Genomic DNA, 14,652 nt, shown 5'->3' with positions numbered 1-14,652 from the left:
ATACTTTGCAAAGACAGGAACTTTGAACTTTGGAGGAATAACAACATCTGAGACTAGTCCAAGATCGTTGAAGTCTAAACCAGGTATTTTTTGTATCTCCATAGCTTTCATGCGTTCTTCCAACTGCTGGTATTTGCTATCACCCTGTTCGTCTTCGGAATGATAATCTTCTTTGTTAGCAAAGAGAGGGTTTGGCAGAACCCTGATTGCTGTGATTGTCTTCTTGATCACCTTCACCGAATTCTTCAGGGATTGACGCCTTTTTGGGCATCCTGGCTGGGACTCTGACTTTCCTCACGAGGTGGCTCAAACCTACAGATCCCTTGGGCTTCTTTTTCTTCTTGGTCATCAGGGCTTTTAGTTCTTCTTGCCCCTTTGCTAGCTCCAGAATTACTAACTGAACTTGGGCGTTCTGTGCTTCGAGATTCTTGATGCTTGTTTCGGAATCCATCCCTTCTAACGGAAATAAACAGCGAGAAGATGAGAAACCTGTTATGCGAACCTGTTATGCAATGTTTATGAATGAGATGCATATGCAATGTTCTCAAGGATCTTAGAATTTAGATTTGTTTAAACAAAAGAGAAGCAAACGCTTATTAGTCAAACATTTTATTTCTTTTTTCTTTTCTTTTTCTCTTTTCTTTTCTCTTTTTTCTCTTTGCCTCTTTCGGGCATACAAGATAAAGCAAATAAAAGAAAATAAAAGATTCTTCAAGCCTCCCATGGACGCTTTCTCTTTGCACCCAGGAACGTGTTGATCTGCTGTTCTTCATGGAGTTGTCTGGTGAGCTCCAACACTTTCGTCTCATAGTCTTGACAATGTGCTTTGAAGGTGTCCCTTTCTTTTTTTAGTTGAACCCAAGATTTCTGCAGTTCTTCCAGGTCAGTCGGCATGTCCGGATGTAGAATAACTCGAGGTTCATCCCCTTCGACTTCTGGCTCAATAGTCACAGGTAGGATATCGGGATATGGCATGATGAACTTCTGAGCACGAGCACGCACCCATTTGAGGTAAGGCTCCATGGGAATAGAGTTCCATTGTCCTAAAGACTTGCTTTCTACTTTGTAGACACTGCGCCAGGCATGTATTAACCTTCGTCGATATCTTTGGGAATCATCTTCGTAGTCGAACATAATGCCGTGGATGATCATGTCGTGAGGACCATTTCTTCGTGCGTATCCAAATTGGCGCAAAGCTAAAGAGGGATTGTAGGTGATGCCTCCCTTAATGCCGAGGAGCGGCACATTAGGGTACTCCCCACAATGGTCAATAAGAGTGATGTCTTCTTGAAAAAAGTTGTTCCACCGGATATCTGAATGAGATAAGGACATAATTCTGTGAGACCATTGCATCCTTTGCTCGTTTTTCAACATCGATCGGGGAAGGTGTGATGTAAACCATCTAGCCAGTAGTGGTACACAACACATAAGAGTCCCTCGCTTTTTCATGGTACGAGTGTGTAGGGAATGTAGAATGTCTCCTAGTAAAGTAGGTACCGGATTGCGGGTTAAGAAAATGTTGATAGTGTGCACGCCTATGAATTGGTCGGGATTAGGGAATAAAACCAACCCATAAATCAAAAGAGCCACAACTTCTTCAAAAGCTTGGTAACTCTTATCCTTTAATAGTGATCGAGCCTTTCCTATCAAGAACTTAGCAAGCAAACCCTTGACTCCACTCTTTGTTTCCCAATTAGACTCGATTTCTGACTTCCGTAAATGTAAGGCAGCAGCAATGATTTCAGGCTTCGGAATCTTTTCTAAACTAGTGAAAGGTAATTGACTTCGAGCAGGCAACCCAATCAGTTCAGAGAATTCTTCCAAGGTAGGTACTAGCTGGTAATCGGGAAATGTAAAACAATGATGTTCGGGATCAAAGAATTGGAACAGGACCCGTATCATGTCTTCTTCAAATTTTGAGGTAACCAAATGGAGTAGGTGACCATGTTTCTCGGTGAATTGAGCATTTCTGGGAAATTCTGATATTAATTCCTTAAGTTCAGATGGTACTGTTGAGATGTTGATCCGGATGTAATTTTTGGTAGCGGGAGCCATTACCTGCAATAACAGAACAAAAATAAACTCTTCGATCCTTGAAATGATTAGTGAGAAAATGATATGTTTATGATGTTTATGATGTTATGATGTCAAACATGTGAAAAACACAAACAAATCACACAATAGCCTTAGGTTTAAAGGCTTGCACGAGGTTCACAGGTGATACCCTCCCCACTGAAGTTGAGTTGGTTTAAACCTGTCTTAGAATGGCATTCGGGTTCTATGATCCTTGGAGACAACATCTCAAGATGGCACTCGGACGGCCGATCAAAACATTCCTCGAGGATAACCAGCTTCGATCAATTTCAAAGCCAGTCACTTAATAGGTCACAAGTCAAGTTCAACTAAAGGTTCTAAGGCAAATTAGTGCTTGATGACATTTCGGAAGCCTAACATACTCCTTGATCATTTTCAAGGGATATCAGTACAGACCAAAGTGTCACACTAACGGTGACTACCAGATCAACCATATCGGTACATGCCGTACAGTTTCCTTGGTCTATTGCCACATACTTAAGGTATCTCGAGATTCGGGTTAGAATCTTTCACACAAGTAAACTCAATTCCCAAACCTTTTGAAAAAGAGACCAAACAAAACAAACAATTGAAAACATCAAAGTGATCTAAACTCTAAGGTAACCCCTTTTAAAAACATTTTGTTTCCTTTTCTTCCCCAGCAGAGTCGCCAGTTCTGTCGCCTCGGTTTTTGTAGGATGCGAACTGACTCTTCTTTTTATTTTTGTTGTGTTAATGGTGAAAAATTATTTACATGGTTTGTTAGAAAAACATAAACATAATAAATAAATAAAATATATACTGTATGCGAACGAAATTACTGATAATGATATTGAAAAAGATTTAATGCACAGAAATAAAAATTTAACTAGCAATAAACACGTATAATTTTATCTCAATAATTAAACGGCGGTACAATAGACAATACAATATTTAATACTGACAGTACAAATATTACATAAAAAATATAACGAACAGTACGACAAATATAATGAACGGTACATTATTTGAAAGCGACAGATACGACAAACTTTAAGTATGACGATTAAAAACCCATGCTATAAACAACAGAATATAGATATACGGGAGTGTAAACATCCCAGGTCCGCATTTTTTAGGACTATGTAGACAGAAAAAGGACATGATCACCACAAAAACAGTGATGACCACAAGAAAAAACGTATCCACCCACTTTGCCATTTTTGCCGGGGAAGAAGAGGAAATGATTAGGAGATAATATGATAGAAATTTGGGAGATGAGTGAAATTTGATGTGAGAATTTATGAAAAAAATGAGGGGTATCTATAGAGTAAAAGGAGGGATGGAGACGTTGAGGAATGAAGTGGTACCGCAAAAGGAAAGTTTGAATGATAGTAGAATAAAATTAGGATTTGATTTGAAAGAGATTTGAAAAAAAAGAAAGAGATTTTGAAAAGAAAGAAAGAGATTTACACGTCAAAAATGTCGGGGGAGGGGGACACAAAATTAAAACAAGGGTTATGCCCCAGTGGTAAGCAATCACAAAAATGGAACTTTCCTTGTTTAACAGAGTATTTTTCACAGATGATTTCCCGCATACAATTGCTCCATCCCAATTAGGGGTGTGCAAAATATCCGATTTTGATGTCCAAATCCATAACCAAACCTAAACCACTTTTAAATATTCGGATATAATTGAATGGTTATTAACCGGTTTAGTTATTAATGGTTTGATTATCCATTCATATAATCCGGATATAATTAAATGGTTATTAACCGGTTAAATTATTTTGGATTCGGTTATAATCCGGTTATTATCCAAATCCAAATATTTTAATTCTCAAAATATTAATTTTTTTTTGAAAAAAAATATTTTCGGAAAAAATAATTTTCAAAATTGGATTTTTTTAAAAAAGTCGGTTATATAATCATAATCAAATTTATAACCGGTTTTATAACCAGTTTTGATTAAAATGTGGTTATGGTTATAAATCCAAACCATTTAAATGATTTTAAAATGGTTATGGTTTGATTTTTGAAAATAACCAACCGTGCACATCCATATTCCCAATTCTCAGCACTACACAAGGTTCATTTTCTTCCGCATACAACATATCTCTCTAGAGTATGGCTCATCAGAGGACAACAGACACCCTGAAAATTGAGCAATGAAATGTCATTACACTAAAACAAAATTCCATTGCAAATAACACTACTCAGATTTTCGACAGAGTCTAATTCAATTCCGCAAAACTAACTATTAAGATGAAGACTGCCCATATAAGCACTAGCTTAGTCATATAAGTAGTTGATGTGAGATTTTCAGACACACCCTTCTGTCCATATGGACATCTATAGTGTGAAGCTTGCAAGCCCTCTCACCTTCAAATAATAATACGATACACACAATGACAAACAGAAGTAAATAGACATTCATTTATTTACCATTGTAGGACAAAAACTGAGGCTGTTGAACTCAAATCCCAGTAGCAGGTCTTCGTTTCACAACCAAATCATCAGCTGAATAGTAATCAGCAATGAGCCGGTACATGTATGATGGGTTATGCCCTCCTCTGAGAAGAGAAAGAAACCAATTAGTATACATTTTCAAATGTCAACGACTACCGAGAAAAGCTAGTTTTCTATCAGTTACAGTTCAACTTACGTGTCAGTAATAAAGAGACTGACAAGTTTTGGTGGCACATAATCGAATGTTGGGTTTACCACATGAAGAGAACTTCCACCACTTGCAGAATCCATGCAATCCGAGAACTCCCCAAAGTCAAGTAGCTCAGACGGGGATCTCAGCTCATTTAATAGGACTTCAGGATTGTGTGGATACAAAGGGCACAACTGTCAATAAGATAAAGTAACATTCAACAAAAGCCTAACATTTGGTAACTGTTACGAGGAACCAGATCAAACTTTAATTCCAAAACAGGGTTATTGCAACAAAGTTTCCTTGCAAGCAATTGACAGAAAGCCTGGAGCTTTTGTGTACTGGTAATATTATCATAATATAGACATGTCTTAAGTGAACCAATAACTAAGAAGTGGCTATTTTCATTATCATCATATAAAATGCCGATACTGTTCAATTCCAATTTTCTATTCTACGAATCCTATCAAGAATATATGTATCAATTGCAACAGCTTGAGATATCTGAACTTCAAACAAATTTGTTTAGAGATCAGATGCATATTACGAGCAGCCAACTGAATATCATTAACTAGATTTCAAAAAATTCTTAGCACCCAGTATATGTATCAATTGCAACAGCTTGGGATATCTGAACTTCAAACAAAATTGTTTAGAGGTCAGATGCATACTACATGCAGCCAACTGAAATATCATTAACTAGATTTCAAAAAATTCTTAGCACCCAGTACCTATCACTCTGGAAAACAGAAATTGTACTCAGATTTCTCCAAAATGTGTAGAACTGGAATAGCTAAGGTCCGTAAGGAAATATTTAGTACAAATAGCATTTTTCAACATTACCCCTTTGCAAGTGTCAAAAAAAAAAAACATCACCCCGTTACAAATCAAAGAGAATGAATAAAGACTTCAAACTATGATTTTGGTTTGATATAATTGATAATCTGATTGGATGATATAAAAAGACTAAAATTCTAACACTGTTAATACCAATGCAAGACTCCAAATTCTAATTAAAAAGGAAACAAATCATGATAGTAACTAACAAATTTGAAAATTAATCTTATGTGATTGTCAAAGATAATATCAAGCTATTGTGCGATATTTTATATAGTAACGTTTTTACAAGACATTTCTTTTAAAACTAATATGTCCTCATAACCCTTTTAAATTTTAATGCATAATAAGTTGTTTAAGTAGGTAAAAGTTAAAACCGTAAAACAAGTGCCAAAGTGTTAATGAACATTTATTTTAGTTTGAATGTACATAACTAGCTAATTATCTTAATGATTATTCTTCACTTCTACTAAACTAGAAAGGTTAAAAAGCTAACCTGGTGTCGTCGTTAGGATATAGAATAAGGATTTTAGTTAGGAAAGTTAGTTAGTTATTGGTTAGAGAAGAGTATTTGTATAAATAAGGTAATATAGTGATAAAGGCGATTATCATTAAGTATTGTAAACTTTTGTGAATATAGTGACTAGTGTAGAAAGGGGAAACCCTTGGAGGAGAGATTTCTCTTCTATTCTTTGTCTATCTTTTGTTCTTTCTTAATTTTTCAATAAAGTAGTTCTTTCATTTGAAATCAATTCTTTGGGTACCTAACAGTCACATATTCATATAAACAAATTAAAAAACAAAACCTTGATTAAATATTTTTTCGGATATTTCAGTTTCCAAAATTTATTTTGTAGAAAAAACATGTTGAATTTTTTTGCTTCCACCAGATTTAGTAAACTATAATCCTATTTCCGTATTTAACAGAACAAAACTAATCATGAGAAGATTTGTCTAACTATAACTGAGGTAGATTTAAATTTTAAGTTAGCATTTCACCTTGTGACTTCCAGCAAGTACAACAAAAGGAACAGCATGCCTTTGAGCTGCAAGGGCAACCATATTTAATCCAACTGGGGCCATGACTCCACCATTAGCCATGACAGCATGAGCTCCAACTATAACCTATATAATGGCAGGATTGTTACATATGGTCACTCAGGAATAACTCCACCATTTACCATTTCAGTTGGTAAGTTGAAATCAGATTAAGTTTTACATAAGAGTCTTAATTCCAAAAAGAATGGCATTTTACCATACCATGTTCACTCGGGAAATCATGGCGAAAACTGCAGAATCAGTAATCACTGTGGTCTGTAAGCCTCTAGCAGCCAATTCTTTTGCAAGGAGATGTCCCTGATATCTGATTGCATACAATTTCAATATTAACTGGCCATATGAATAGTATAAAGAAATCCATTTCTAATTGAACATCACCATCCACTAGAAATGTGAGACGGCATCTACTACCAACCTTGGGGCACCTTCGGCAACGAAGACCTTAAATGATCTCTTTTTCTCCTTTGCAGCACAAAGAAATTCCAACACTGTCTTTGAACTTCCTAGCGTTAAAATTACCTCACTGAAAATCAGGAAAATTAAGTGTAAAAAAATTAGAAAAAGAATTATAAATTCTTCTAAAAATATAAATAAAGAAAAAGATCATCATCTATTCCTATCTATCAAGACATAATCATATAAACCAACAGAACATTTGTGTTGGTTAATTAAGATGAGGGAAACATGATATATTAATAGTATGTATAGAACCAAATGCTAGTCATGTAGATAAGCAACCCTCAGCAACATGAAACATAGATGGACAAAATAGCTCATTTTCCAAATAAACAACAATAATAAACCACTGTCACATCAAAATTAAATGTTGACAACTTGGCTGTTTGATGTGTACATTAAATGGCATTTATTGAACATATATATGATGTTTTAAGTTAATATTATGTGATGTACTTGAAAATTACTTCTTGTCCAATTATATCAGCCAATAATAGGTATCCTTGGCAATACACTGTCACACAGTAATAACATAATTAATCATTACATTTTTTGTTTTATATTCAAGACCAATACCTCAACCATGCTTTTACATAAAGTTAATGCAGTTTCCACAGGAAATTAGAGAGTAAATAAGATCAAACAGCCTCCATGAAAAGCTATAACTAAAGTGTGGCTTGATAAATCTAACCCTATAAATAGCCAAATAAAATTACTTGGGTTCTTATAGTTGCATTAGTCTTCGTAATAGCCTGGTGCCATACTCACATCTACTTTTCCCTTCAGAATCACCCCCTGAAGAAGATGTGTGTGGAATGGCTGCTGTAATAGGCGTATCCTCTAGAAGAGTTTGCAATGATGATGGACGCAAGGTGCTTCTTGCAGCAGCTGCAACAGCAGCAGCAGATAAAACAGGATAATCATCTCGATCCACATCATCTTCATCATCACTTACAGCTGATAGCTCCAAACCAGCTATGGCAGCTGTGGCAAGGGAAAGATCCTCCTCCCTTATAATGTGCAAAACTCGCCTCGCAATATTTCCCACAGCAAGCTCTGCAATAGCATGCATAACACTTTATGATAGGCAAACAATAAATCAATTTCCATTACCCACAAAGCACAACAAGCCATTATGCATGACAATGTAACCATAAAACATCATTCCACAAAAGTAAAACTAAGCATAGAGATAGTTTGGATAAACTTCTCTATTAAAATTTATGAACAAAATAATAGTGAGAAAATCTTGAAATAACTATATGAGCTTTTTAAAGAAAGCTACTTGTATAATTTGAAACTAGCTTTGGCATCTTACTTTTTTAAAAATTCTCTCATTAATGATAGGAACAACTGGTCTTTAATGGAGAAGAGTGAAAAAACAACAGGAAGTAAGAAATCTCTTGCTAATCCATTAGATCAATATGATCTTGAGCAATAAATGATGTTGGTGCACAAGAATAAAGATGGTGACAAAGAGAATAATAGAATAACGGCGCAAAAGAGATGAGAGAATAAATGTTGTATTCTACTTGCGTTGTTGATAAATGATAGCTACTACAAGGCTATTTATAGGAAAAGAAAATATTGCCACATAAGCCCTAAAACAGTAAACTTAGTGAACAAGTCTAAGGTACAAACAGTACTACAAAATACTAAAGTACCCTTACTACTAAACAGCTAAGCTAATGGGACCCAGACAGCATCTTCTGGTCAACGACATCTTCTGAGTAACCATCAGAAGATCAGCCCACATCACAACTTCTGAATATTGAATTACTCTTCAATACCATCCCTTAATTCATATTCTTCACTCAAAGCTGACAACGCCAATTCCATCCCTCAAGAGCAGAAATTGATCCGTCTTGATCGCCTTCGTCAGAACATCTGCCACTTGCTTCTGAGTGCTACAGTGCACAACTTCTAATGTTCCATTCTGGACTTGGCTTCTCAAGAAATGATACTTAGTCTCAATATGCTTGCTTCTTCCGTGTAACACCGGATTCTTGGCAAGATTGATTGCAGACTTGTTATCAATCATCAGCTTCAGAGGCTTCTTCACTCTAATCTTCAGATCTTCTAATAGATTCAGAAGCCACACAGCTTGACATGCAGCTACAGCGCCTGCGATGTACTCAGCTTCACAGGTTGATAGAGCAACAACAGGTTGCTTCTTGGAACTCCAAGAGATAGGGCCTCCCAGAAACATGAACAAATATCCAGAAGTACTCCTTCTATCAACTCTGTCTCCACACCAATCAGAATCAGAATAACTTAATAACTCTGATTCTTCCTTTCTCCCAGAAGGAAACAATATGCCAAACTTCAGAGTTCCCTTGACATATCTCAAGACTCTGACAGCAGCTTGGTAATGGGACCACTTAGGTTTACTCATGAACCTACTAACCAATCCAACTGCATAGCATATATCAGGCCTGGTATTACACAAATACCTTAGAGAACCAACCAGCTGTTTGAATACCGTAGCATCAACATCTTCACCTTCAGAATCAGAGTCCAACTTCTGATTCACTTCTGACGGTGTAACAGCAGCTTTGCAATTCTCCAACTTGAATTTCTTCAGAAGTTCTAACTCATACTTCAACTGATGCAAAATGATACCATCTTCTGAGTACAGAATCTCCATCCCTAGAAAATATGACATTTTCCCAAGGTCTGTAATCTCAAACTCATTCATCAGCACCTTCTTGAACTTCATCAGATCTTCTGGACAACTCCCCGTAAGCAATATGTCATCAACATAAAGACACAGCAGAATCATATTGCTTCCAGAATGTTGCACATAAACTCCATATTCCATCTCACACTTCTGAAACCCTTGCTTCTTGAAAAATGAATCAATTTTCAAATTCCAAGCTCTGGGCGCTTGCTTCAATCCATACAGAGCTTTGTGTAATTTGTACACCATCCCTTCCTTATTCTTTTTCACAAAGCCAGGGGGTTGTGACACGTATACCTCCTCTTGTAATGGACCGTTCAGAAATGCAGACTTTACATCCAGATGCATCAAGGACCAACCTCTGTTCGCAGCTAACGCAATCACCAGTCTGATTGTTTCATGTCTAGCTACAGGAGCAAACACCTCAAAGTAATCTAGTCCAGGTTTCTGAAGAAAACCTCTAGCCACTAGCCTTGCTTTGTGTTTACCAACTGATCCATCTGGCTTCAGCTTTACTTTGAAAACCCATCTGACGCTGATGGCTTTCTTATTCTTTGGAAGTTCTGTCATCTTCCAAGTCTTGTTTCTTTCTATAGCCTCAAGTTCTTCTTTCATGGCATTCAGCCAGACCTTCTTCTTGAGCGCTTCTTCTATACTCACTGGTTCAGAATCTACTAATATAGCACACTGAATGACCTCTCCTTCTGAGTCAACTTCTGTGTCTTGCAACATGTCAAAATCTGCAAACCTTCTTGGTATAGTTCTGACTCTTTGTGGTCGCTGAGCTACTTCAGAGTCAGCTACTCCTGAGTCACCACCTCCATGATCATCTCCAGAAGCTTGTCCTCCAGACCCTATGTCTTCAGAGTTTTCCCTTCCAGAATCATGACTACCACCAGAATCTGGATCATCATCAGAATCTGGATCAGAATCAGATTCTCCTTCTGACTCATCTTCAGAAGATGCTTCATCTTCTGACTCGTCTTCAGAAGATTCATCTTCTGACTCTAACTTTTCTTCAAAAGTTATCTCTACATCAGAAGTTGGTTGAGACTCTTTCCAATCCCAAACTTCTGATTCCTTCACAATGACGTCTCTGCTGACTTCAACTTTGTTAGTCTCTGGACAATAGAGCTTGTATGCACCTGTACTGTGGTACCCCACCAGTAACATCACTTTGCTTCTATCATCCAGCTTCTTCCTTCTTGCTTCTGGAACGTGTTTGTAACACACAGAACCAAAAACCTTCAGATGACTAACACTCTGTTTCTCTTTAGTCCACTTCTCTAAAGGAACAATTTCCTTCAGCCTCTTCGTTGGACACCTGTTGAGCACATATGCTGCAGTAGCAACAGCTTCTCCCCATAGATTATGAGGAAGCTTCTTCTCCTTAAGCATACTTCTCGTCATATCAAGCAAAGTACGGTTTCTACGTTCAGCAAGACCATTGTGTTGAGGAGTATAAGGAGCAGTAACTTCATGCTCAATTCCATTATCATCACAGAATTTCTGGAATTCTGTAGAGTTATATTCGCCTCCACCATCCGTTCTGAGAATCTTTATCTTCTGACCACTCTGCTTCTCAGCCTTCACCTTGAACTTCTGGAATTCTGTGAACACCTCAGTCTTAAACTTGATAAGTGTTACCCACCTCCATTATGCATGACAATGTAACCATAAAACATCATTCCACAAAAGTAAAACTAAGCATAGAGATAGTTTGGATAAACTTCTTTATTAAAATTTATGAACAAAATAATAGTGAGAAAATCTTGAAATAACTATATGAGCTTTTTAAAGAAAGCTACTTGTATAATTTGAAACTAGCTTTGGCATCTTACTTTTTTAAAAATTCTCTCATTAATGATAGGAACAACTGGTCTTTAATGGAGAAGAGTGAAAAAACAACAGGAAGTAAGAAATCTCTTGCTAATCCATTAGATCAATATGATCTTGAGCAATAAATGATGTTGGTGCACAAGAATAAAGATGGTGACAAAGAGAATAATAGAATAACGGCGCAAAAGAGATGAGAGAATAATTGTTGTATTCTACTTGCGTTGTTGATAAATGATAGCTACTACAAGGCTATTTATAGGAAAAGAAAATCTTGCCACATAAGCCCTAAAACAGTAAACTTAGTGAACAAGTCTAAGGTACAAACAGTACTACAAAATACTAAAGTACCCTTACTACTAAACAGCTAAGCTAATGGGACCAAGACAGCATCTTCTGGTCAACGACATCTTCTGAGTAACCATCAGAAGATCAGCCCACATCACAACTTCTGAATATTGAATTACTCTTCAATAAATGAGAGTACAATTTGTAGGGCTCATTTGAGAGTGCATGACCTCTCTTTGTTCTGGTTATCTGTCTAAAAATTACTCCAACCCCCTGCCTCCCTTCTGTCTATTTAGTATATTCTGTTACAACAGTTAGTAGTTACAGCTTAAATTCAATTAGTTTCTCCTCATTATCCCTCTTCCTTTTCATATATACATTTCCAACAAAAGTCTCATATCATTTAACTGTTCCATAAACACTTATAAGCTTGTAAAAACCAGTGTTGTCCACGGCGTAAAAACCCACAATAGCGGCCAATATTTACCATTGCGGCGAGCCCAAAAACCGCCATGTATATCCGCCGGCGGGGCTCCGCAATTTGATAACACTGGTAAAAACTTTATCATAAGAAACCATAATAAATATACTGTAATTGAAAAGCTTCTACAATCTAGAAGTTAATTCAAAGTCAAACTTAGGCGCAGCAACAACCCAAAAATACATACTTGACTTCCTTAAAGACTGAACACAACACAAACATAATACATATTTGTAGTTTAAAAATAAGTAAGGATTAGCAGCGATAAGCTTCTCCCCCACAGCCCTTACTGCATTAATCAGAGCTGTGGCCTGATTTGTTTGAGGCAACCTCTGTTGTGAAATCACAGACCGAAGCAACTCTGCTGTCTGCTTTGCCGTGGCCTGAGAACCTTCAATTTTACTAGAATCAATAAATAAATAAATAAATAAATAAATAAATAAATAAATAAATAAATAAATAAATAAATAAATAACAAAAACAACATAGTGAGAAAAGCACAACAACAAAATATTCCCAAACGTCAAAACTTCCTAATACACAGTTCACTGAACTGAAACAGTGCCAATGGAGAAACAATTTACCGTTTTTTAAGCTGATTCACAAAATCATTAACAAGGATATGAACATCCGGCATTTTGGTTCCAACCTGAAAAAGGGGGCAAAAAATATTTTTATGCAAATAAAAGTAAAAGGGTCCAAAAATAGCATTTCAAAACCAAGTGTCTATGATTTGTGAGTTGAAACAACTTTTATTTCCTTCTGACTGTTAAATGTTTTCAAGTTTTCTCAAAAACAAAATAAAAGGAGAAGAAAATGATTACCAAGGAAATATTGAGGGGAAAATTGGGAATAAAGTAGAGATATTTCTAGGACAGGTTGGGGCGGGTTATGCATGTCCTTTAACATTTGCTAAATTTTGACCAGGTAGACCCTTAACCTGATGAAACTCAATGATTAACGGGTTCAACGAAGGCTGAGTTCAACTAAGACACGGCCAGGTTGACTAGAATTCAATGACCACATGCCATGCCATGATCACGAACCAGATCACTCAACTAATCCTTTGATTTCCTTCAACATTTAAGCATTAATAGAGTTCTTATTCAAAAACTCAGTGTAATATTATTAAAGTTCTTTTCAAAAACTCAATTAACCTGGTCACTAAGAATAAACATGTTCAAGCTAATTTCTCATTATAAATAACCACACAACATCACCAATAACAACATTAGAAAAGAAGAATATGCAGTCGTGTGACATCCAATAACATAGAACCGGCATACGAAAACATAACTCGATATCATTTCTAGGTATATTATACAAAACCAATGAAAATTGAAAGCCTAATTGAAACTCAAACACAAATTTCACACAGTAGAACAATACTGATTTCAGAGCATGAGTAAACTATTGTTATTCTCAATCGCACTGATTTGGCACAGAATGTGGTGCAAAGTGGAGCAATACTCCGACGCAATTCAATCACAGGTTGGTGGCAGCAAAACGCGCTGGAATAGCATAATCGCGTAAGCTACAGGAGAGGCGAAAGAAAATATTGAGATTAAAATTAGGGATGTAGGAAAACCTGGAAGAATTTCTCCCTGTTTCTGCCGACGACCAACTCCGCCTGCGTTTTCCGGCGAAGCTGAGTTGCGTGCGACTCTAATTCCCAGCCTGAATCTACATTGACGCTCTTTTCTCTCTCAATAATCTCTTCCCATATTCCAACTCAAATCTTTGTTATAAATCCTACTTGTTATTTTCAATTCCCTGATTCTCTTGTTACACAAATTAACAGTAACAAAACTTGAACCATGATTTGATCTATACGAATACAAATAATCCATTATCAAAACATGCACTCCCAAACTTGTCAAATACACCACTTAGAATTAATGTTTCTTTAATAAATGAAACTTAATAACAATTATTTGGTTTCATTCCAAGCTTTAATTTAAGTCTAATCATAAGCTCTTATAGTCAATGAAACACATTGGTCCATTTTAGACATAAGTTGACTCAAATTATAGTCAATATCATACTTCTTAAAAGATTCCTCACATTCATATAAATGTAAGATCAACGTCTAGTATCACATACACGATATGTAGAAGTAGAAAATTTGATTTTCTATAACAAATCATATGAAGAAAAAGTCTTACTTCTTTCTTCTACTTTGACTCTTTTGTTAACTATTAACAGTTCTCTTCTTTCAACACATGAAATCACTGTCTTCCTTAAGAACCGTGTTTTTCTGCCAAAATATAAAATGAACCTTGTTCCTTTTATAATTCATTGATA

The 14,652-nt window shown here is 36.2% G+C and overlaps 1 protein-coding gene across 1 annotated transcript; it reads right to left on the bottom strand.

Annotated features, from left to right (window-relative positions):
- Positions 1-4,004: 4,004 nt before the first annotated feature.
- LOC131650312 (uncharacterized) lies at positions 4,005-14,255 on the bottom strand. Its single transcript, XM_058920025.1, has 8 exons — positions 13,937-14,255; positions 12,933-12,997; positions 7,023-7,106; positions 6,809-6,911; positions 6,548-6,673; positions 4,718-4,905; positions 4,498-4,625; positions 4,005-4,206 (listed from the first exon to the last, which is right to left on the bottom strand). The coding sequence occupies exons 2-7, from the start codon at positions 12,983-12,985 to the stop codon at positions 4,529-4,531; spliced, it is 651 nt and encodes a 216-aa protein (XP_058776008.1). The 5' UTR covers positions 12,986-12,997; positions 13,937-14,255; the 3' UTR covers positions 4,005-4,206; positions 4,498-4,528.
- Between the last annotated feature and the right edge of the window lie 397 nt (positions 14,256-14,652).

This window comes from Vicia villosa, linkage group LG2, assembly GCF_029867415.1.
Source record: "Vicia villosa cultivar HV-30 ecotype Madison, WI linkage group LG2, Vvil1.0, whole genome shotgun sequence".
Classification (NCBI taxonomy): Eukaryota; Viridiplantae; Streptophyta; class Magnoliopsida; order Fabales; family Fabaceae; genus Vicia; species Vicia villosa.
This window is presented reverse-complemented; position numbering and strand designations above follow the sequence as displayed.